This window comes from Delphinus delphis, chromosome 20 (assembly GCF_949987515.2).
Source record: "Delphinus delphis chromosome 20, mDelDel1.2, whole genome shotgun sequence".
Classification (NCBI taxonomy): Eukaryota; Metazoa; Chordata; class Mammalia; order Artiodactyla; family Delphinidae; genus Delphinus; species Delphinus delphis.
In genome coordinates this window covers 40,132,565-40,157,347 of record NC_082702.1, presented here as the reverse complement: position 1 = coordinate 40,157,347, position 24,783 = coordinate 40,132,565, and the positions used below count along the sequence as shown (strand labels likewise).

General features: G+C 47.8%; 1 protein-coding gene and 1 long non-coding RNA gene across 5 annotated transcripts in view; both read right to left on the bottom strand.

Moving 5' to 3' along the window:
- Positions 1-8,889, bottom strand: part of CBFB (core-binding factor subunit beta) — a 59,681-nt gene extending 50,792 nt beyond the window's left edge. For all 3 annotated transcript variants that reach the window (XM_059999944.1, XM_059999943.1, XM_059999945.1), the window contains exons 1-3: positions 8,553-8,889; positions 8,227-8,313; positions 3,384-3,500 (exon numbers count right to left, since the gene is read on the bottom strand). In XM_059999944.1, the coding sequence (XP_059855927.1) occupies positions 3,384-3,500; positions 8,227-8,313; positions 8,553-8,630 (282 nt within the window). In that variant the 5' untranslated portion in view covers positions 8,631-8,889. The remainder of the gene's footprint in view (positions 1-3,383; positions 3,501-8,226; positions 8,314-8,552) is intronic.
- A 7,203-nt stretch (positions 8,890-16,092) lies between these two features.
- LOC138413907 (uncharacterized) lies at positions 16,093-24,621 on the bottom strand. 2 transcript variants are annotated; one of them, XR_011246294.1, is made up of 3 exons: positions 21,642-24,621; positions 18,462-21,224; positions 16,093-17,918 (listed from the first exon to the last, which is right to left on the bottom strand). It is a non-coding gene; the product is annotated as an uncharacterized lncRNA (long non-coding RNA). The 2 variants fall into 2 exon arrangements; XR_011246293.1 differs by having other exon boundaries at positions 16,094-20,028; positions 21,101-21,224.
- Between the last annotated feature and the right edge of the window lie 162 nt (positions 24,622-24,783).

Genomic DNA, 24,783 nt, shown 5'->3' with positions numbered 1-24,783 from the left:
AGGCGGATTCTTAACCACTGCGCCACCAGGGAAGCCCCTGGAGTCATTCTTGACTCTCACACCTTACATCCAATCCATAAGCAAATCCTGTTGGCTCTACCTCAAAATATATCCAGACTATGACTACTTCTCACCACTTCCATTGCTACCAGCCTAGTCTCTCACCAAGACTAAAGCAATAGCCCAACTGGTCCCCCTGCTTCACTCTTGCCCCCTAAACCTGTTGTTAACCCAGCAGCTAGAGTGATCCTTTCAAAACTTAAGGCAGATCATATCACTGATGTGCTCAAAAAGCAGAAACTACTTCCCACTCCACTCAGAATAAAGTCCACGTTGTTGCATGGTCTCCCACAGTCACATAAACCGGCTCCTTGACATCTCCCTCATCTCTTCTCCTACTCCTCTCCTCCTCACTCAGTCTACTCCAGCCATACCGGCCCGCTTGTTGTTTAACAAACACACTGTGCAAGCTCCCAGTCTAGGGCCTTTACAAGGCTGTGTCCTCTGTATGGAACATCTTTCCTTCAGATATCTGCATGGCTCATCATTCCCTAACCTCCTTCGGGTCTCTGCTCAAATATGACCTTCTCTACCCAGACTATCCTATTTAAAATTACGGACATTCCTGTTCATTGATAACCCTTATTTTACTCTAAATTTCCTTTTTTTCCAGAGCACTTACCACTCTGTAACATATTACATACCTTATGTACTATGCATATTGCCCACTACTCCATTCCTTCCATAAAACAACCTCTAGGGCAGGATCTTTGTTTTGTTCACTGATGCATCTCAAGTGCCCAGGACAGTGTTCACTCAGTATACATAACAGGTGTTCAACAAAGAACTTCTGAATGAATTTTTGAGTAACTGTGTCAGGTACTGAGCTAAGCACTTTATATACACTATTTCATTTAATCACTACGGCCACCCTGGGAGATATGTATTAAACTCACGTTATAATTGAGGACCATAAAGATAAAATAACTTGTCCAAAGTTATAGAGTAATAAATGAAGTAGTATACAAAGCCAGGACTTAATTATACCTAACTTGAAAGGCTTAACCACTCATCTTCTCAAAGCTGGGTTTGAATGGGAAGAGAACTAAGCTGCCTTAGGATGTAACAAGGTCAAGAGTATGTGGAAGAAGAGACACTGATTTTGGATCCAATATAAGGAGCAGAGGCAAATAATTAACATTTAGGGAAATTCCTTCAATTTGCTTTGCTTCTAGTCCTATGGGCACAGAAATAAACGTTAATGGTTATCAGAAAGACATCATAAAAAAGGAGGACGAGAAATGAGAGACCCTGTAGCCTGAGCTCTATGGATGAGAAAACATGGGTTATCTTTTCTCTAAATTCACTGGAGTACTTATTTATCCCAGTGGTATAGAGTGATATACTAGCAGGGTTTTTTTTTTCATTAAATTTTTTTCCCCCTAGATTCTACTGGCATAGTACAAGTGTTGGTAAAATTATATTTGAGAAATATATCATCTATGCACAAACATTTACAGATTTAAATCTGAGGGAAAGATACAGATTTCTGCCAGCATTACCATCCCTGGAATACAGCCACGTTCATTTGTTTATGTATTGTCTATGGCTCCTTTCACACTGTAACAGCGAACCTGAGTAGTTGCAACAGAGAACATACGCCTGCAAAACTGAAAATATTTTGTCTCTGGCCCTTTACAGAAAAAAAATTATAAAACAAGTATTAAAATATAAGTTTCTTACATCAGTTCTAGCACTCTTCCTGATATATTTGAAAACAAAACCTCTAAATTCTAGAATAAGCCATCTAACGTTTTTGTTCTTGTTGATCGTATAACTGAAAACATCTCAATGGCTTAAGTCCAAAGATAATGTGGTCTTGTACTCCCTTGATGGCGCGGTGGTTAAGAATCCGCCTGCCAATGCAGGGGACACAGGTTGAAGCCCTGGTCCGGGAAGATCCCACGTGCCGCAGAGCAACTAAGCTCGTGCGCCACAACTACTGAGCCTATGCTCTAGGGCCCATGTGCCACAACTACTGAGCCCACGTGCCACAGCTACTGAAGCCCGTGTGCCTAGAGCCCGTGCTCCACAACAAGAGAAGCCTGCGCACCGCAACAAAGAGTAGCTCCCGCTCGCCACAACTAGAGAAAGCCCATGTGCAGCAACGAAGACCCAACACAGCTAAAATCAATCAATCAATCAATAAAATTTCTTTTTAAAAATAATAAATAAATAAAATTAAAGAACACAAAAAAAACCCTCTTCATTGTATATATACAAAATAAGAAAATCCTTTTCGCAGGGGGGGTGGTGGTGGGATGAATTGGGAGATTGGGATTGACATATATACACTAATATGTATAAAATAGATAACAATAAGAACATGCTGTATAAAAAATAAAATAAAATTCAAAAATTCAATCAATAAATAAAAAGAAAATCCTTTTCCTAATACAGTTCAATACAAAAATCTTTTAAGTTCCTCAAAGGACTATTTAGGTGTTCCTTATGTTTTGCAAATAAAGTGATAGGTTATACTATTCACGATGACACTTAGAAAAGTAATTTAGCAAGTTAATAAAAATAGGTATAGAAATACACTGCAAAGGAAACAGGAGAAATACTGAGTACAAAATGAGGTCAAAAATTTTTCTTTAAATATTTTATTTCAAGAAGTCAATTTCCACATTAAAAGATGAACCAATCCAAGATATTATTCATTAACATTTCATCAAAATCATAAACACATTTAACTTAGATTTTAATATGGCTCTCAGCTTAAACATTTCCAACTACATTTTCCATATATTCAACCTAAACTTCCAACATAATAATTTTAAGACATTTATGTTTCCCAGAAGCTTTTCCTCAAAACAAAAAAATTATTTCCAAGTTAACATCTTCACATTGTTTTTCTCAAAATTAAATTTGCTATATTAACAGAAGTAGAAAGCTACCCATAAACTATTTCCAAATATTATTAAATTTTAAGCCTACAGAGGCTTTTCCCATTTTTCTCTAAATTTCATTTTTTTTTTTTACAACACTATAGTCACACACATTTTAGTAGAACAAAAAATTTCTTGTCAACACTTCAAAGGAATTAAGTTTCAAATGTTACATGTAAGAAAGCACACTACTCTCTTTAAGGGCTAGAACTTTCTATGGCAAATGATATAAACATGAAATTAGCAATAAAATTATATAAAAAATTTGATTTTTAAAAATTGTATTATATCTTTATAATACGGAATGAAAACAAATCTGATCATATGCCTGAATAATCAGACATGTGATCTCTTTATTAAAATGTAAATCCAGATAATCTCTAATAATAAAACAATCCACAGTATTTCAAATTGCAAAGAAATGTTTCCTACCTTGCCTGCTTCTCTTTCTAAGTCGACATACTCTCGGCTAGGTGTTTGTCGCTGTTCTCCCTGCCAGCTGGCCGGAAAAAACTGGAGAGACAGATTGGTTCCTGTGGCCACAAAAGCCTTTTAGAAAAATCAATACAAACAGGATCAGGAGCAGGACATTACATAAATTATGCAGGCAGTCATTTATTTTTACATCAGTTTCTGTCTTAAGCCAGGCAGCACCAAGATTACTTAAAAGTAAAAAAACATGCACTCATCATTTTTCTTAAGTATTAAGTTACAAACATCTGATTCCATTTTGAGGACATTTGCCATTGGCTGCTTAAATATAAAATCAGACATGGAATCAATACTTTCTTTCAGGTCATTTTTTGCTGACGTTAGTATAGTGCACTGCTAATGTCTAACCAGAAGCCACCATCACTGTATTTAAAAACCTGTATTTTTAAATGTGAAAATCACTGAAGAGCTGAATATTTTGAATTTTGGAGCATACCACAATTTAAAGTTGTGCAAATGAGACATTTTAATTTTTCCTGATTTCTCTTGCTCAAAGAAACACTATGCTCCAAAACCCATGTTAAAAATGCACTTGGAGATGACTGGAAGTGAAAATATCTCCACAATATATCACATTGGGAGGAGCTCATTATCATGAATAAACTAACCAAATATCACTTCAAGTGCTTTTTAATAACCAAAATTTATAAGATGAAGACAATATCCTCCATTATGGTTTTTAGCAGAATTCTCTCTCAGAGACAAAAATTCTAGTTTCAGGAAAGGCTCAGCTTAAAAAATACAGACCTTTTCATCCCCATAGGTGTCTATTTTATCCAGTTTCCCAAATTCCAGTCACTTGCACAGTGAATACAAATAAATGTTAATACCTTCCTACTGAAAAGAAAAATGCACCTGGGACTGTCTCTCCTCTGATAAACCATACACTAGCATGTGATGTGACTACTTCTCATCTCTCTAAAACCTTGGATGATTAAAAAAATATGCATTTTCTAAAACCCGACTTTAGGAGAACTGATTCTGACAATAACAAAAGAGTATTCATCTAATATTTATAAAAGATTTGGATGGCACAGCTCAACAGACAGAAGAATCTAAAACCATTTCAATACAGTCTCATTCTGTGTAGCCCCTGAGCAATTTATATTTCCCCCAAGTAAAAAATGGAAATAACCATGTCCCTCTTCCCCAGGGAAAATATGAAAGAAATAAGTAAAAAGCATTGGAAAAAAAATTTTTTTCATCATCTAAATGTAAACTCTTCTTTGTTGAAATCAGAGAACTTTTTGTTTGTTTTATTTTACTAACTAAAGTTCTTAAGCATAATTTGTTTCCAAGCATAGTCTTCATCTGAAAGCAAGGGGTTCACATTTTTGGGCAATTTGTTTAAAGCATTAGTTGATTCAGCTATCCGCTAGTTCCCCTGATGATTAAGGGCTTAGATTCTTTAGAGATAAAAATTACAGTACTTCCTATGACTGGTACTAGTAGGTACAACTGTCAACCTAACTGCTAAATCTCTATAGACATCTTTAATGGCATTTCCCTAATCACTGGGATACCTTTTCTTGTGGTAAATGTTTTATATGAATAGAGGCTGAACAAACATCAATATTACAATATTAATCTTAAAAAAAAAATTTGCCCACTATTAGCATAAGTTTAAAAAACAACCATTGAACTGAAATGAATAATAGTTCAAATGAAAACAGACACTAGGTGGCAAACTGCCTAGGCTGTGTGACCTGAGGCAAATTACTTAACTCTGAACCTCAGTTTCCAGTATTTGTAAAGTGCTTAGAACAGTACCAAGTAAATGCTACATGTATTTGCTAAATACAATGAGAAGTAATTTTGAGCTGAAGAAGACAGCCAACCTTGTCAGTCTCAGATAATGAAATTCTCAGGGCAGATAAGAGATTCTGCCCATGAATGAATACCCTCCGTCAAAATCCCGCAGCCATGTTTCTTCAGTATTCACCTAGTTACAAATCCTTCTGCCACCAGTGTATCCCAAATCAGCTCTGTGTTAGGTGAAGACATTCTGCAGCTCTTATTACCTCACCTCCTGCCTGAAGGCCAACCTCAGAAGAGATTTCCTGCTTCATCACTTCATGTCCATTATCTCATCAACATCCCTCTCTGAGACAGGAGAAGTGGTAAAAACAGATCACTCTAAAATACCATTTCCCAAATTTATCTGACCACAGAACTCTTTATTTTATTTTTTTTACTGGAACACCTACATATACCTAGGAGTTGGGAAAACTCTGTTTGAAAACACAAAGATGTCACACTGGTAAAAGTGTCTGTATGGAGGATTTCTAGAATGTCCTGACCATACTTTACAGGTTTCATTAAACTGTAAAATAGCACACCTGTGCCAGTCCAACATACCTTTTATTCTTCCATCTTCAGGATTAAAAATACATAGTTTTTACTGCTTTCACAGTAGTCACCATACCTCTCATAAGTATTTTTTTCTTTTATTAATCATTAGTGTTGAAGATATCTCTAACACTCCTACTACAAGAGCTTATATAAGGAATAAATCAGGTTTTACCAAATAAATTCTACCCCTCACCCATAATCACTTTTATTTCATGCTATGATATGGAGTCTGGATAAGTTTTATAACTAAGAAGAGATGAGCATCACAGCCTTACACTGTTTTGCATCTAAATACAAAATAAATCATTCATTAACCTCACTGATAAAGTTAAGGAGATGTTCATAATAAAAAGAATAAAAGAAAGGGGAGAAAGTGTTGGATATAGTTTTGGGAACTACGCATATTTTTATCATACATGGCTGCTGTCAAAATAGAAGCAAAAAAATGCCTTTTCCACGCCTATTTTCCACCACCAAGTAAGTAAAAACCACAGCCTGTTTATAAGTCATAAGATATATTTTGGGCATTAAGCGAAATAACCTCTAAATTCAAATAATCAAGTACTTATGATGCAAAAGACACTGTGCAAAACCCATACAGAGGGGGCATATACGGAATTAATGTGGTCTCCATCCTCTAGAAGCTAAAAATCTCTCAATTTAAATATGGCTAACATTGAATTAAAGGGGGGGAAACTAGAAAGGGAGGGAAATGTGAAATTCCTTCCAAAAATAAAGTTACTTCCAAAACATCCATGGGTTGGGTATACCATCCACCTATTCCAAAAGGAAATTCAGACAAAGGATGATATAATCACTGAGCCAACTAATGAATGATTCTTCTACCACTCAGTGCCAAAACCAGAAAGTATTTGTCCTATACATTTGAATCATATAACTATTACAAACACTCAAAAAAGTGGGCTAAAATCTAGACACTTTCTTTTATAATGTGCAATAATGACCAAATATTCTAGAGTTCCTAATAAATTTGGCCAGTATCTTCTCATGATCTGTAATACAATTCTAAAAAGCCTTCATTTTAAGCATCAAAATATTTTTTAAAAATAAACGATTTCGGGTTTCCCTGGTGGCGCAGTGGTTGAGAGTCCGCCTGCCGATGCAGGGGACATGGGTTCGTGCCCCGGTCCGGGAAGATCCCACGTGCCGCGGAGCGGCTGGGCCCGTGAGCCATGGCCACTGAGCCTGCGCGTCCGGAGCCTGTGCTCCGCAATGGGAGAGGCCACAGCAGTGAGAGGTCCACGTATCGCAAAAAAAAAAAAAAAAAAAAAAAAAAAAATAAACGATTTCAGTGATGAAAAGGGAGAATTTTATGTGAATTATGTCTCAATACCAATAAATAGATTCTCTACTGTACAAGGAATGGGAGAAGCAAATGTTTCAATATGTCTTCCTATTGTTAACCTAAATTCAAACTGCTTCCATACCTTCAAGTGTGTGCAGATGCAATGGTCCAAGTCATGGAGCTGATAATCAGATTCCATTATACAGTGCTACAACTTTTTTAAAAATTAATAATCAACCTCTTCTCTTTAGTTTTTTCCTATGCACTTCTGGGCTTCATCATTCTCTCTTCATTAGCACCTCCAGTAGGACAAACCAAAAGGAGATGAGGGGAACTAGGACACTTAAATTTTTTTCAACATTAGGCTTCATGGAGGTAAGGCACCAAATCCACCACCTAAAACAGGGCCTCGGATCAACACTGGGTTTTGCAAATCCATGCAATTCTTTAGTAACTTCAGGCCTAAACGAGATACGTTTTTTAGGTTTGGGGAAAAAACAAAAAAACACCAAATGGTTTCTTTCTGATTCTCCTGAAGCTTAACATTCTAAGAAAAGAAGATGGCACGTTCTTGAGGGCTTTTTTTCCCCCTCTATTAGAACAACAGATAACTGGATTTACTCTCAGATTTATTCTCAGCTATACTGAAAATAAGACAGTTTCACATATAGGTTTACGAAAAATCTAGCGTCTAAGACACAAACTATCGCCCAAGAATCAGAACCTTGAACGAAGCCCAATTTTTTCCGTAAGGGTGTTTTCTTCCTACTAATAACCGACCCTTTAATCGGTGTCACAGCCTATACAACGACCTTTCCTTGTTTAGTTGGGCTCCGGTTTGAGTTCCACTCGCGGCAAAGTGTTTGTCGAGTCGTGTCTGGGAAACATAATCCACCCGCCGAGAACCACAGGGAAGAGTCTCCCCGCGAGGACGCGGCCCGCCAGTGTCTGGTTTCGCATTTTGAATCCCGAGTAGGAAGTGAGACGGCGCCCGCTCAGTTCCGGGAGCCGCGGCGTCCGCGGCGCCGTCCGGAACCGGCCTGGGCCGCGGCGGCCCCCGCGCAACAAGTGACCCGCGCGCGGCTTGCTCCCCTGTGCCCCCGGCCCCCGGCCCCGCCGACTTACGATTTCCGAGCGGCCGTCACGGCAGGCGTTCTGGAAGCGCGCCTGGCGCTCCTCGTGGGGCCGGTCCCTGAAGCCCGTGTACTTAATCTGCAAGGCAGAAACGGCCCGAAATCAGAAGCCAAATCCGCGATGCCGCCCGCCCCGCGCGGCACCGATAAGGGCAACCAGAGTCTGCGGGCAGATGGCTGCCCCGGCGAGACTGCCCCTCCGCAGGCGCGCCTCAGGCGCGCCGGCGCGGGGTTCCCGGGAGCCGCGCCGCCCAAACTTTTCTCCGCCCGGGCCCGCTCGGGGCGCGCCGCGGCCTCCCCGCCGCCCGCCTGCCTCACCTCACATTCGCGGCTCAGCTTCCTGAAGAACTCCTCGTTCTCGAACTTGCTTCTCTGGTCGGGCACGACGCGCGGCATCTTCCCGCCCTGAGGCTGCGCCGGCCGGCCGGGCTCCGGGCTTCCGCGGGCACCCGCTGGCCGGCTCTGCGCTGACCGACTGACCGCGCACCCGCGGCGCCCCGACTCTCGCTTCTCTTTGTTTCAGGCGCCCGCCCGCGTGGGCTCCCGCGCCGGGAGTCTGAGGTGCCGCCGCCCGCTCGAGCCCAGCCCACGCCGCCGCCGCCGCCGCCGCCGCCTCAGCAGTTGCCTACCGCCCGCGCGGACCCAGCACTCGCCGCCTCCGGCCGCCGCCGCCGCCGCCGCCACTTCCTCTCACCGCCCACCTCGCTAGCCCGCCCGCCCCGCCCCCGTCGGCCCCACCCCTCCTCCTCGCGCGCCCGCCCGCCCCAAACTCCAGCAAACAAAACGCACCATTCACAACTCCGCGCCGCGCATGCGCTGCCCGTCCGCCCTCGGCGCCGCTGGGCTGCAGCGAAGCGGAGCTCCTCCCGCGGCGCGGCCCTCTTCCCCTGGACCGCCCGCGGGCCACTTGGTGTGGAATCGTCCGGTGGGGATCTGCTCGGCTCTTGGAGACAGGGAGCGGCCCGTTAGGGTTCTTCTTTTCCACTGGAACTTTTGGGCTCCACAGCAGCGCGGAGTAACCCCAAAATGTCACGTGAACGCGAGGAAACTTCAGTCCTTGGAGACTTTGCGTCCGAGAACCGACCGGGAGGGGTGTAGGCTGTGCACATCAAAGACTAAAGGTGGAAAGAGACCAGAGAATCCATCTGAATCCGCATAATGGTGGAAAAGTCGGAGCTGTTGGAGTCAGAAGGGCCTCAAGTGGGATCTTACTCAACTCCCCTGCCTGCTGGCTGAGGCCCTTAGATAGGCACTGGACCGCGCTAAGCCTCAGTTTGCGTTTTTCCAAAATGCAGGCTCTCACAAGCTCGCAGTGTTAGCATGAGAGCCTTTATGCAATTCTAGCAGATAATGAGCACTCAATAAATTTAAGTTTCTGAAGAACAAGCTGACTTATATAACCCAATACCAGTTCATATATTTACACAAATGTGCAACAAGATCCACAAGTTCTAGGGAAGTCATTTAGCCCAAGCTGGAGAGACCCTGATATGGGATTCATGGCAGAGCTTGACTCAAAGTTGGTCTTCAATAAATTCTGATCCTTAAAATCTCAGCTTGTCAAAAACTCAGTCCAAGTATGGCAAATAGGTGCCAACTCTGATTGACAGTAGCTGGACTTATTGCAAAGGATTGTGAGGATACACTTAAGTTCACAGGAATTAGTGCCAAGGGCAGTTGGCAATGTCTGCCTGAATGCAGAATTTGGCAGACTTTCCCACCCCTTTCTAGTCCAATCCAATCTCGTTTTTACGGATATGGAACTCAGCTAGGATGATGGAGTATCCTGGTTTTAGCAGTGAAAGTCCCATGTCCCAGGAAACCACTCAGTCCCCGGCAAACTGGATTGGTTGTTCACCCTGAGGTCCAGTTAGTGACTGATTGCCCAAGGTCAGGGAGAGAGTTTTCAGCAAAATCAAACCTGTAGGCTGGTGGTTTTAACAAACACACTCTTTCTGAATAGCAAACATAGAATCAACTCCTTCTAAGGGCATGCTGCCTGGCCTACACCTAGCCAGTGTGAATGTATGTCTGTACACAAACAGAAAGGGTATACATAGTTATGGATGTCACCAACCACTGTTGTTGGGCCTCCAGCTATCCCAGAATCTTTCCCTCAGGTGTCTTTCAATTGCAAGTGACTGAAAACCAATTCAAAAAAACTTAAAGCTAAAAAGTTGTCAGTTTTACTTTAAGTAAACAAATCACAGAGAGGGACTCTTGGTTTCTCCATTGCTTCTCACTGCTAATTCTCTCAGCATCTCTTCGATGGCATTCATTTCCTGACAAAGGATGGGAGCAGCCACTTCTCCATCTCCAAAGTCTCCATCTCCCAGATTGGCCCAGTCTGGGTCACATACTCTCCCCTCTGCCAAAATCACCATTTCCAGGCAGATGTGATGACACTGGCCAACTTCAGTCACATGCTCTCCCATTGCGGATTGGGGGCCTGAGATTGGCAGCTTCAGAGAGAAGCTGATGGTTGAAAGAAGGGAATAGCAGTTTTCCCAAAAGGAGGGAGTCAGAGTAGTACCTGGTGGGCCCACTGAACAGTTTGTATCAGCTACATCTGGCAAAAGGTGCCATTTTAGTTTCACTGCCTAAAGATTCTGGTGAAACTGAAGGGGGAAACTTCACATCAGCACAAAGCGTGGATACAACCAGCCTTAGAACATCTGCACTTTATGTTGGGAGGTAAGTGAGGCAGCCTCTACCCCAAGTTACCAAGGCAGGACTAAGTCACTCACAAGGAATAGAAGTTTTCATCCATCTGCTGCTTCTCCCTTAAGTCTTTCCAGTTCAACTAAGAAGACCTTTGGGCACTAGGACAACACAGCCATTGTTTAAATGAGAGGAAGATGATGAGTTTGCTCTCAGTCAATATGGACTGTGGTCTGGGGAACAGAGTTTCTGCTGTTGACTTCAATAGCAGGAAAAAAGGATATCCCATGTGATACCATGCAACACCACCACATTCTGTTCAGGTAGACATTTGTGTAAAACCTTTCATTTCTGTCTCCAAAAGATGATTCACAGGGAAGCACTCTTACTCCACAGTGGGTCCAGGTAGGGCTCACGGACCTGCAGCTGACCTTGGTGTTTGGATTCTAGCAATAATCGTTTCTGCCCTGGGAAATGTGGAATAAATAAAAGTTGAAATCTCACTAGAGTGGCCTAGATGCTCAGACAGACATGAACTTCTTGTTGTTGTTGTTCCCAAGTTTTATTCAAGAACTCATACAAAATATTCCAGATAGTTGAATTTTAATCCTCATCTTCCCCCACTTCTTCATCTTGATTAATCTGGAAGAAATGCAATTCGTAACTCTCTTTGCTGTTAGCAACTACGCATAACCAATCATGTAGATTATTCTTCTTCAAATATTTTTTGGTGAGATATTTCAAATACCTTTTGGGAGAAGGCACCTCAGACATTACAGTCATCCTGCTCTTGCTTCTCTTGATTGTTACAACCCCTCCACCAAGTTTCCCAGCTTTTCCATTCACTTTGATTCTCTCCTAAAGAAACTGCTCAAAATTGGCAGCATCCATGATTCCATCTTTTGCGGGGTGGATGCAGTCAAGGGTAAACTTCAGTACTAGCTTCTTTTTTTGCCCCCGTTCGCCACAGACTTTTTCACAGGGGCCTTGGCAGCAGCAGAGGCAGAAAGCCCCCATGAACTTTTTTGACAAGGAAAAGGTCATGGTCAAGACAAATCCCTTCTAGGCTTAAGGGGGCAGGACTCGGAGCAGTGGGAGTTCAGAGCAGGACAGAGCACTCTAAGTGTCAGCCTCACGGGGGTGGGGGTTGGGGGGGATGACGGCCTGAAGGAAAGGGATGGGAAAGTCTGCCAGGCGGACCCAGAACAGCAGCACCACAGACAGCCTTTGGCAACTCCAGGCCACAGGGTAACCCACACTCGCCATTGTCTGGCGTCCAACCGGCCAGGATGACCGGGAAACGAGCCGCAGGCTGAAGGAGGCCATCTCCTCGACTGACCTCTGTATGCCTTTTTTGGTTGTTGTTAAATTTTTTTCACTTATTTTAAAAACTGGATTAAAGGAAATTAATAAAGGAAAATTTCACCTACATCAGGTATATTTAGCTCTGTGCTTCTGTCCAGATGAGTATGGATTGGTCCAGGCACCACCCAGTGAAGGAGTTTGCTAAGAGCCAGCTCTAGTAGGGCCCACAGATGAAAGCCTGAGGGTGTCTGTCCATTGCCTAGAAACACCCTCCCAACCCCACAAACCTGGCTGAATTCTCTGAAGCCCTGCTGCTCGGAGCCTTCCTCTCCTAAGGATCCGTCAGCCCAGGGCCTCCTCTCTCCTGCTTTCCCAGTGGGCAGCTGCTCCCACTGATCTTGGATGGTGGGCAGAGAAACCACAATACCCCTGAGTAGGGTATTGAGGGAACACTTAATTGTCTGGCCCAACTGTGAAACTCTGAACTGGGTGCTTTTTTGCCCCTTATGTCAGTTAATTCCCACAACCACCTTCTAAGACAGTCCTCCTTGTCCCTGTCTGACAGATAAGGAAATAGAGGCTCCGAAAAGGTAAATAAGTGACCACAGGACATGGACAGGACCCTGATCCATGAGAGGTAATGAAATGGCTAAGCCTTTGGGGTGTATCCTCTTTGTCCACTCCTCAGCATAAACCTGCAAGTTTGTTGTTATTGACCCTGTTCTACAGATGAGAAAACTGGGGTTCAGAGGGGCTGGTGCCCTTAACCATTCCATTCCAAGGCCTGTACCGGTAGAGATGCCAAAAGTCCTGCTTGTCTCCTTAACTGAACTGCGAGCTTGTGGAGAGCTGTGGCTGGGGTCATTCCTCCTGAAGCACCCTACCATGCTCCCAAAGGGGCCCCAACGGGTTGAATGAAGGGGGTCCTACTGTGGGCCTTGAGGCAGGACGTGGCTCTTGCCCTTGATGGTTGCACATTCCTGCCCCCTGAGCCCAACTGTTTGTCCCTCCTTGGCTTGGAAGGTCAAGGCCTAGACGTCCTGCCTCCCAGGTCCAGCAGAAAGGATGGCTTTATACAGATCTGGTCTTAGCTGCCACCCACACCTGTCTCTCCTCAAAGTGAGGGTGAAGTCCTTCCAGGTCCCTGAGCCACTGGTGCGCTATTTTCTGAAGAAACAGTTTCCCGTCAGTTAGTGAGGAAATAGTGTACCATCTTGAAGCTGAAATAGGATCTGGAGCCACAAATGAATGTTGAGGGGGGTGGGAGAGAAGGAGAATTAGGGGCTGGCACAGAGCCACTAAAGCCTGGCTCTCCCCAGCTTCTAGTTTTTGGATGGAGATGAGCTTAAGTCCAGGATGAGGGTATCATCTGCCTAAATGAGGCAGTTTCCTGAGCCCTAAATAATTTTTTGGAGATATAATTTACATACCATACAATTCACCCTTAGGCCCTTAAGAATTTCCCCTCTGGGAGGTTTTCCTGCTTCTTAACTGCCCTGCCACACTCCCTCCATCAGCTCAGCCATCCCAGAGGGAGAGGAAAGCAGAGAGGAGCAAGTTTCCCCAGAAGAGCATTTCTCCAGTGTTGGGATCAATAAACCCGTTTGCTTAAAAGGAACCAGATGATTTCATCCTTGTAATTACAAGTTTGACGTTTGCAAATCTTGCCCAGGCTCCAAATGAGCCTCTTTGTCATGGGAGGTGGAGGAGTTTGTCTGGATGGCTGGGGTTGGGGACTGAACCTGGTGTGGTGGGAAGAGGGCCAGGCTGGTGTCAGGAGGCCTGGCTGACCATCTGTGAGGGCTGCTGGACTGCTCCCCTTCCCCTCCCCTACTCTCCAAGTTTCTGGAGGGTGATGGGAAACAGACTACACTAGGGAACTGGAGAATGCGGTGCTCTAACCACAGTGCCCTCCTGCTTAAACCCCTCCCCCAAGTCTCCGGTCTGCCTATGGCTGAGAGGCAAAGTCCCTCAGTCCAGCATTCGTGATCCCCTGACAGTCATTACTTTCCTTTCCAATCCCATCTCCCATCATTTCTCCCCATGGCACCCTGTAATCCAGCCACACTGGCCTGCCTGCGTTTCCCACATGCCTCAGTGCCTTTGCTCTAACTGTTCCCTCTACTGAGCATGACTTCCTCCCTCTTCTCTGCTAGGAAAACTCATACTTTTTCTTTAAATATGAGTTCAGGGGCCTTTGATTGTCCTCTGCAGAGTGACTGCACCACAGTGTCACCTCATTCTCTCCGTTGTGTCCATTCAATATGCCAGGGAGATGGTCAGCACACCTAGGACACAGCAGTACCCTGGGTTCTGGAAGGAGTTGGCTCCCCAGTAATTTGTGTTTATTTTACTTCTGTGCAGGCTTCATGTGGGTGTCTCTCACTCCACCCTTACATTTCGTTTTAATTATTTAAAACTTGTGTGTATTTATTGTAGAAAATTTAGGAAATATAGGAAAAGAAGAGAGTCCACCACTTCAAAACAATCACTGCTAACATTTCAGTATATTTTCTTTGGCCTCTTTCTATCCACATCTCTTCACCCAGCTATGACATTCTATATGTACAGTTTTGAATGTTCCATTATGACCTAACCCTATGGCGTAAGTATTTTCCCACGTAATCATATAAAACTCCTAATGGCATCTTGGCTGATCCCCTGTTGTCGGACATCTATTTAGGTTGTTTCCCATTATTCACTGTTATAAAATAAGGCTTCTGTGAACATCGTGGTGCTTAAGGCTTTTTCTTAAAAGTTTTGGATAGTGTTTTTAGGGTCAGTTTCCAGAAATAGATCCACTCTGTCAAAAGACACAGGCATTTTAAGCTTCCTGATACCTGTAGCCAAATTTCTCTTTGGCACTGCCTCTTCTCTCTTCTTGAGTCTTAAAAATCTGTCCCTCCTCCCTCCATTTCTCTTCTCACTATCTCAGACACAGGAAATGCCAACCAAGAATAAACCAAGACCTGCAGAGAGAGATCAATGGATCAATAAGGCAGGTTGAATAATTCAACACTCAGTTCTGCTCATTCATCAACTCTTGAGTCCAAACGCATCCTCTTTTACCATCTCTTCTTTTGTCTCTCTGCTGATACCTTGACACCTTGCTCTGTTCTTGGATTCTTTCCCAAATTTGACAAGCTCTAAACCATCCTTGCAGTCAGGGCTTCCCATCATGCTGTAACATGGCCTTATAAATAGGCAGCCAGAATTACTAGCCAACGTCCACCTCACCGGCCTGCTTTCCCTCTAGGAACATGAGGAATAATTAATAAAGCAGACAGTAGCCCTCTTCCTCTAGATGACGCTTCTGAGTGAATGGTCAAGGAGTTCAGCTTCAGACTGTTCCAGCCCTGCCTAACTTCCTCTGTTTAGCTTGCTTCTTTCCCCTTCTCAGCCAAGCAAATTCATACTCTTCCATTAAATGTGGGTTCAGAGGCCTCTGAGAAATCTTTCTCAACTGTGCTGAGCAGAATGACTGCCCCATAGCATCCCCTCACCAATGCCTGCCCTGGAGGCTAAATGCAACCTCCTCAAGGACACCTCACAGTCTTGGTAGCTTCCCCAGCCCCACCTTATGCTAACTTCATCTTGCTCCCTCCTGCCCAAGGGGAGCTCCCAGCATGCCTTGCAGCTTGAGTAGTGTTGGTGATTAACATGGACACAGAGATGCACCACCCAGATCTCTCTTCAGTGAAGGACTTGTTACCCCAGCAGATGGGATGCTCTTATCCCCCTCAGGGATTTCCTGAGCTGCAGAGAGCTACCTGCAGGTCACTCTTCCTTCCTGGGCAGCTCACATCCAATGACTGATCAAGATGGGATTGTAAAGGCCCAGCAGGGCAATGCTGATGGGTCATAATAGCTCTAAAGCTCCCCGTGGAGTCAGCTGAAGCTGCTGTTGGGCCTGCAGTGGAGCTTGGCTTCTCCCTCCACCCAGTTCTGCTTCCTTCCTCTCCCATCAACAGGTTCTGATCCCAAGGGCACTCCTTAAAAAACAGCCTGTGGCACTTCCCTCGTGGCGCAGTGGTTAAGAATCTGCCTGCCAATGCAGGGGACACAGGTTTGAGCCCTGGTCCGGGAGGATCCCATGTGCCATGGAGCAACTAAGCCTGTGCGCCACAAGTATTGCACTCTAGAGTCCATGAGCCACAACTACTGAGCCCGTGTGCCACAACTACTGAAGCCTGCACGCCTAGAGCCCGTGCTCCCCAACAAGAGAAGCCACCACAATGAAAAGCCCACGCACCACAATGAAGAGTAGCCCCCACTTGCCACTAGGAAAAGCCCACGTGCAGCAACGAAGACCCAACGCAGCCTCAAAAAATAAATAAATTTATTAAAACAAAACAAAACAAAAAACAGCCTGAAGGTAAAGCTTCCTAGAGAGCTCAGCTGTGACAAAGAGTGATTCCCAAGCAAGCTTCACTCAGTGCCATATCCCTTACTTTACCTGGGCCTGTCCTGAGCTAGATCCTGCCCAATGAGAGGCTGTGGGTAAGCCTTCTTTATAAATATGTGTTAATGTCTTAAGTTTTATTTTTAAAAGTGTTAAAAAACTGTTTTGGAAGAGATATGAGCCATTTTGGGACAACGGTTGTCTGGTATGAGCTGAGATTCCTCCTTTGTATAATATGCACACTACATAACATTTGCTTTAGTACAAGCAATTTTCCAAACACTTTCTCACTGGACTCTCCCAAGGTAAGGAGGGAAGGAATGACTGTCCTATTTTGTAGCTCAGAAAATTGAGACTCAGAACAAGTGATTGATTCTTTTAAGGGCATGTGGCCAGGTAGCTCCAGAGATCCCAGGAGAGCAAAGGAGTCCTGAAGTTGAAGAAATTCAGTCCTTTCAATCTTTGTCAGAGCAACCTGATGTCAGAGAGCTTTAGTGACTTGCCTGAGAACCCAGAGCTAGCTGGTTCCTCAGATTTCTAATCAAAAAATTGAGGACAGAGACATCTACTCATACTTGTCAAGATTGTTTTGGCTTCAAGTGACAAAAACCCAATTAAAACTAACTTCCACAAAAAAAGGGAATGTATCAGTTCATTTAATTGAAAATTCTTGGTTCAGGCATGGCTAGATCCAGGTGTTCAAGCACTGAAACCAGAAATCTGTCTCTGTCTCTCTGTCTCTGTCTGTCCGTCTGTCTGTCTCTCTTTCTCTCGGTCTCTTTGTTATGTTTTAGCTTCATTCACATGCTGACTCACCTTCAAGAGGTAAGGACTACTCTTTCCTGATATTCCCACAAAAATCTTGGGATTGAGTTTAATAGGCCAAATTTGGGTTACGTGCTCATCCCTGAAGTGTGGACACTGTGAATCTCTGTGGACAGGGCGATGTCATAGGAAAAGGAAAGGATATACTGGGCAGCCAAAAACATCCGTACAAAGTGTCTGACACAAAGTTATAAACTCTCAAAGCATGGTGGCTATGACAATCTTTAAGGTCCTTTCTAGCTATGAAATTCTAGGATTTCTACAACTTCATACTTTGATAAAAATCCAGCTGTAAATGTTGACCATCAAGGGAATAACTGGATAACAACTTGAGTCCATACAAGGTCCAGTCAAAATATCACAAAATGAGGCGGCTTCCTTGGCCATCCAGTGGTTAAGACTCCATGCTTCCACTGCAGGGGGCGTTGGTTCGATCCCAGGTCAGGGAGCTAAGATCCCACATGCCTCACACTGTGGCCAAAAGAAACCCCCTCAAAAAAAAAAAACAACATAAAATGAGCTAAGAAGGGCCTGGAAAAGGAAGCTGGCTTAACAAGGCTGGGGAGTTAATGATCTCCTACAGCAGAGGATAGCTGCCTGTGGTGTGCCTCCTTTTGTAGCTGAGCCAGAGACAGTGGCAGTGCCAGGGTCAGAGTGGCCCTGGAAGGGATTCCCTGTGGCTCTGGGGTCTGCTACATCCATAGCCCCTTCAAAGGATTCTGCTTCATGTAATCTGGCTGGCCTGGTGGCTGGACCAGTTCTGGGAGCTGAAGGTAAACACGGACAGGCTGGAGGGGAGGACGGAGCTGCAAAGACTGTCCAGTGTGGATGCTTTGGGTTAGGTGGTAACCAAGAGATCCCATCAGAGCCTTCTCTGAGGCATGGGTGTTGTACTTGTGCGTGTAGGTGCCAAGTTCAGAGGAGGTAGGGCATGGAGCTCAGGTAACATCCTGGGGCTCATTCACACTGTAAACCAGGTAAATGGTGCTCCCTGGAGGTGTGTCTTGCAACAGCTCTTCTGGCTTCCATAATACCTGGAAGTGGGAGGGAGTCTGTGCCACCAGAATGAGGTCCACATCCAGACTGTTTCCCTGCTGCCTCGGTCCCACTACCAACAGTTGTTTGGATATGGTTCCATCCTCCCTCTTCAAAAAGTTATTCTTTTCCCAGATATGCTGAGTATTATAGATGTATTCGTCACCTAGAAGGCAGGCAAGGTCAGAATTCCTCCTGGCAGAGAGGATCAGAGAGGCCCACCGAGTGTCTGAGATCACAGAGCAGAAGGAACAGTTGTATTCAAACCCAAGTCCCCTGTCCATCAGCAGCCTTTCCTAGCACTGTAGAATCCCATGATTCAGGAGCAAAAAACTCATGGTGGTGTCCCCACCAGATGATGAGAGCCCCAGCAACAGGGCCAGCGTTTTGGAGTCTTGGGTCTGGGGTCTTTGGAAGGCCCTGGGAGCTACTAGTCCTTCCCTCAGGCCAGAAGAGCTGCTCCTTAGGCAAGAGACATGAATCAGCACCAGGAGCCCCTGTCAGCTTTTGATGAATTTTCCCGCCACTAGTGCTAATTTCCTGAAAGGCTTTTCTTCCACCTTCAGGCTCCCCTTCAAAAGGGTCCTGGCTCCTTCACAGTAGAAGATACGTAATGGTCACCCAGTGACTCCTTGGTGAAGCCACAGGCGTGCTCCTCCACAGCACCTACGGCTGAACAGGCTGGGAGTAGACAGGAGTCCTGGACCATAGCTGGGAGGGCCCGGGGCTGGAGCAGCGTCCTACCCCAGAGATTGCTCCCAGTGCACTGGAGAGTGGAAACCAGACCTAGATAGGCAAGTGGCTTGCTTGAGGACACACACAGAGGAACAAGCCCAGACAGGAACACACAGCTCCCAAACTCTGCCTAAAAGAGATATGTTGACCTCTGCTCCGTGAGGCCACCTGCTCTCAGCCTCTGAGTTCTTTCAGGACTCACGTGGACCTTCCTCCCCTTCTGATTTGCTCCACAGACAAATAGGCCCAGACTCAACCCCCTGTGGCCATGGAGCTATCGTTGCAATGATAGAGGGTCAGTGGCAGGAGGCTGCAGTACTATCTTGATTAGCTTATGCAGGGGGAGGGGGCGTGGAGGGGGGAGCTTCCTCAGCAACACCTGGCCCTGCCTGTGCCCTCACCTTGGACTGGACTCCCTCTTGGGGCTTTTCCTGGTCCCACTTGGTTGGGGCAGAGATACCCCAGGCCCTGCGGAGGGTTCACATGAGTTCCCAGGCTGGGCTGGGTGGGAGAGCTCTGAGCCAGGGGCCCACCTATGGATGGGGGAGAGGGGGTGTTCAGAGTTGACCTCGCCCATCTGCTTTATGAAATTGTTTGCTCTGTTCCATGTCCAGAACTCACTGTCCAGTTCTGCACCACCCTCCCCCGGCCTCCCCACTTCTTCCCTCTCCTCCTCCAGTTGCTCTGTACTCTGTAACCTCCTGGAAGATAAGCCTGACCAGGACATGTCCTTCCCTTGGCTCCCCAGTACCTCAGGGTAGAGGCCGTGCTCTCTCCCAGGCTTACAGGACTGGTCCTCCAGCTCTGGGCCCGGTTCCTCTTTTAGCTGTCCTGTGTGGGCCAAAATGACGCAGAACTGTTGGGATGGAACAGGCTAATTCCTGCCTCCAGGCCTGTCTTTCTGCTGCGCCTCTGACGCAGCTCCCCCTCCCTCTCCACCTCCATCCCCTCCAGTCTTTCCTACTGGTCCTTTCAGGTGCTCCTCCTGGAAGCCCTCCTGACACCCCAACCCAACCCAAGATAGGTCATCCCTGTGCTCCCACAGCCTTTCCAGATGACCATTTCTATCGTGTCCCCAAGGGTCTCGGCAGCCAGACAACTGAGATGAGAAACAGGGCCCACTGCCCCCTTCTGAGTGCCCAGGTACTGCCCTTCTCCAGTCTGGACAGCCCCCGGCACTGCCCTGTCTCTCTGTCCATTTGCTTGTCTGGGCGTGTGTCCACCTGCTTCTGTTTCTTTCCTCCACTCCCTGGCTTTCTCGGCAGATTGTTCCACAGTCTCTTTCACCTGTCTCCGTACCTTTCCTCATGCTTTAATTCAATGCGCCGTCATCTCATTCCACAAAGGACCCAAGGTGCTATCTGTGTCATTGTCTCCCTTCCTCACTCAGTCCCCATGCCCCAATTTCTCAGTTTTCCCCCCTGCCACACACACAGCTAATGAGCTTGGTACGGAGAAAGGGGAATTCTCACTCCCTTAGAAGTGATCCCTTCTCCCTTACAGGAAGTCTGGCCCACCAGGGCCTGAGTGAGGTTCTAGGGCACAAGGCAGGCCCCCAGCCCTTCCCTACCAAGGCCAGACCTGAGTTGGGGGGGGGGTCACAGGGAAAAAGCCACCCTGAACCCCACACTACTGCATCCAGGACTGGTCAAGGGACTCAGCACCTCTAACCCAGCCCCTTGTGGCACAGGTGGGGGAAACAGAAGTATCCTGCAGTAGATCTCTTTGGTGAACCCCATTTGTGAACCTTCCTGCCAAACCCTTCCTCAGCCTCATCCAGAGTGTGTCCTGGGCTTAGGCCCACCTTGTCCCTCAGTACAGGGCTCCAGTGTGTCCAGCTTGGGCCGAAAAGGAGTCAGTTGGGGGAAGGGGAAGCCCTGAAGTGCCTGCCCCTTTCCTTCACCTGAAGCCTCCCTGGACCGCAGAGTTTCCATTAGCTTGGGATCCCAGCCAAGCCCCTGGAGCTTCTGCCCACAGCCTGAGGGCTCCTGGAGGGCAAGCCTGATGCCTCTTGGGTCTCCCAAAGCCTACAGGTGGGTGAGGCAGGTTGTGCAGGGCAGGGACCCAGCGGAGGAAGTCCATGCGTTCATGCATCGGTGAAAGAGACCTGTGGCCCGGCACTGCCCACCCACCCTTCTGCCCACCTCCTGTTGCACGGGAGCTTTAATCAAGCACAAGCCGAGGCTTTCTAAAGCCAGGTCCTGCTAAGGCTTCCAAAAGGGAACTGCTCTGGGCTCGGCCAGCCTAGGCCAGAGCTTCGGAGGTTCCGAAGTCAAAGGACCTTGAGGCTGTAAGAGGGCCTCCCCCACCCTCCCCCACCCCCACCCGCCCGCCGCTGCGCCGCTGCAGCCCGCCTGCCTGGCTATTGAAGAAGGCAGGCGCCGGGGCGCAGGCCGTCGGGGGTGCAGGAGCCCTCACAGGGAGGGAGGCCCCGTTCCGCTCACCCCCACCACCCAGCGGTGGCGAGTTGCAGCTCCCGGCGCCCTCGCGTCCGCCCGGGCTCTGGCCCCACGCCAGGCGCCTGGATCCATCACTGCAGTTGGCTGGAGGCCGGACGGCGCGTCCCCCGGGGCTCCCAGGCGGCTGGCGCTGTCTGCCGGGCAGGGAAGGCGGCGGCGGCGGCGCTGCGGGGCTGCGGTCAGCGCGGGCACAGCCGAGGGGCTGCGTCTCCCGCACTAATTGGCCCTTCCCCAGCCGCCACGGCCGGTGATTGCTGCTTCAGTGGGTGGGGATCTCGGGGTGTTGGAGGAGAGGAAGGGGCGAGCTGAGCCGCAGGGGCCCGCAGGAGACGCGTGTGCGCGCTCGGTTCCTAGGCCAGCTTTGCAGCGGTGCGCCTCCGTGCTCAGAGTGGCCCGGGCGAGCCGAGGTAAACTTGGAGAAAAGCCACAGAATTGTCCTGGGGTCTTCACCAAGATCTAATCAGTTCTGAGAACCGCTCCCTGCGGGGTAGGGTCTGGCAGGGGATTTAGGAAGGACTCTGGGTGGCCATCGGGGGATCCCAGCGAAGGCATGAAGACAGGGTGGAGACAGGGCAGTGGGTAGCCCTCTCCAACCCCCTCATTCAGGAGCGCCATCCGCGAGGAGCAGACAGGAAGAGAGGTACCCTCCGGGGCGGATGGGGAGGGTATGAGGCAGGGACGATGGGAGGCAGGGGCCCAGCTCACCATCCAGGCTGCCTACCGGAGTTCTTGCTTGAATTCCTAGAGAAGGTCCTAGAGTTTCCCAAAGTCCTTTATGATCCTCACAGCTGCTGCAGCCTGACTGGCTTCCGCCCAGCTGCTCTCCCTCTAATTTGGGGAAGCATAGCTTCTGGGTGGCTGTTTGGAGAAACTCCCTTCCCCAGATCTGTGTGAGAAAGCCTGAGGAGGGGAGAACTGAGGGACCCTCAGAAGCAGGTCTGGACCAGCCTGGATCCTCAGGGCAGAATGTCCCCTGTAGGCACTGGCGTGAATCAAGCCCAGCTAAACCTCAGCCAGGTGATGAAGTGATGAAGACTCTAGCACTGCGGTGCCACTCTGGGAAATGGCCTGATGGAAGAGACCCCAGGCTAGGGGTGATGTCACCTGCAGGGGTGGGGAGAATTGCACCCATGAGATGCAAAAGTGGGGACCACTGGCCATGGCTGGGCAGCCTGAAGGCGCTCAGAGAGGGCAGAAGCTGGGAGGGAGTCAGGAGTTCTGGGCTGGAGTCCTAGACCTAGAGCCAGTGCCGTCCTGTCTCTGGGCATCCTTGTTCTCGTCTGTTCAACGGGCCCCAGGGGTCCCAGAGGGGATCTAGTGTTGTTATAGTGGTTCTGCTGGTGTAACAACCAGAAAGGGCCTCCCTCTGCTGCTGGGCTAGCAGTGTGGGAGAGGGGGCCATATGCTTCCCAGGGCCCCAATTATCTGCACTGAGAGCTCTTAGCCTTTCTCTGCTGCCCAAGTTGGAGGGAACAACCATATCTGAGACCCCCATCCTGTCCCTTGGGCACCTCAGACTTCATGTGCCCAAAACTCGCTCCAGCCACACCCTGGCACACCTAGCACACCACACCTTACCCATAGCATCCACCTAGCCCCAGGGGCCTTCCCTCTATCCTCTGGCCATCCGTATGCTGCAGCTGCCCCTGTCCTGTCCACTTGGCCTCCTGCATCACTCTGCAGCCATCCTCTACTGTCCATCCTTTCTACCTCTATTTCAGAAACAGCCCCCATTAGATATGCCACCCCCCACCCCAAGCTGGTCTCCAAGCCTCTGCTTGTGCTTCTTTTTAACCCAGTTCCAGCAGACTGAGCCAACTCTAAATGCACATCTGATTGTGTCACTCCCCTGCTTAAAATCTCCCCCTGCTTGGGACTTCCCTGGTGGCGCAGTGGTTAAGAATCCGCCTGCCAATGCAGGGGACACGGGTTCGAGCCCTGGTCTGGGAAGATCCCACATGCCGCGGAGCAACTAAGCCCGTGCGCCAAAACTACTGAGCCTGCGCTCTAGAACCCGCGTGCCACGGCTACTGAAGCCCGTGCGCCTAGAGCCCGTGCTCCGCAGAAAGAGAAGCGACCACAATGAGAAGCCCACGCACTGAAACGAAGAGTAGCCCCCACATGCAGCAACAAAGACCCAACGCAGCCAAAAATAAATAAATAAATACAAGACTTGACCTTAAAAAAAAAAAATCTTTCCCTGCTCTCCAGTGCATTTTCAATAAAGTTGCTTAACTTCTCTGGGCCTCACTTTCTTCATCTGTAGAGTGGAGAAGACTTCTCTTTTTGCAGAGGGAAGAAAGGGAATACTCTTCTTTTTGGATTGTTGAGGTTCTTAACAAATGAATACACCTAAGGTGCTTAGAAGAGTGACTGGCACCTGGAATGTGCTCCAGTGTTTAAGCATTATTATTGTGGCCCACAAGGCCTTGTGTGATGTGGTCCCTGCTCACTGCCCAGCCACATGTCCCTCACAGGGCACCTGACCTTACACCCACAGTACAGGAACACTCCAGGTCAGTGGTACCCCAGGAGTCAGGGGCAAAGCCCAGTCTCTAACCCAGGCCTGACTCCCAGGCCTGGTCGGTGGCCCCAACCCTGCCCAGAGGGCAGATGGGGGCCTCTGTTTCAGGCATAGAGCTCTGGGGGAATGTGGAGGGGCAGGAGGTGCTGGGTGATCTTTATGGCCCACCACATCCATAGTGTTAGCATTGCCCTTCCTGGGCTGGCTTGGTTTTCTCATCAGTGCTCCCTGAATGTAATGGACATCCTTGGCTGTGCGGGGCGGTACCCATGGCAGGGGTGAAGGCAGGTCTGTGGACCGGAATGTTCTTGCACATGCAAATCTTCACACGTATCTGTGCAGAACCCGTAGGCCATGCGGGCCTGCGTCCCTGCTTTGGTTTATCTGAGTACTACACTCACCAGTCCCGAGATGCACATGGCCCCTGATGACTGGCCAAACAAGGTCACCCAACCTGGGTCTCCGCCGAAGGCTGCGATGTTCTTCGGCACCCAGCGCAGAGCTGCAACCTGGTCCAGCGGCGCCCAGTTCCCGCGGGCCTGGCTATCGCCTGTGCTGAGCGCGCGGGGCTCACGATCAGGGTCCGGAGCCCCGACGCTTGGG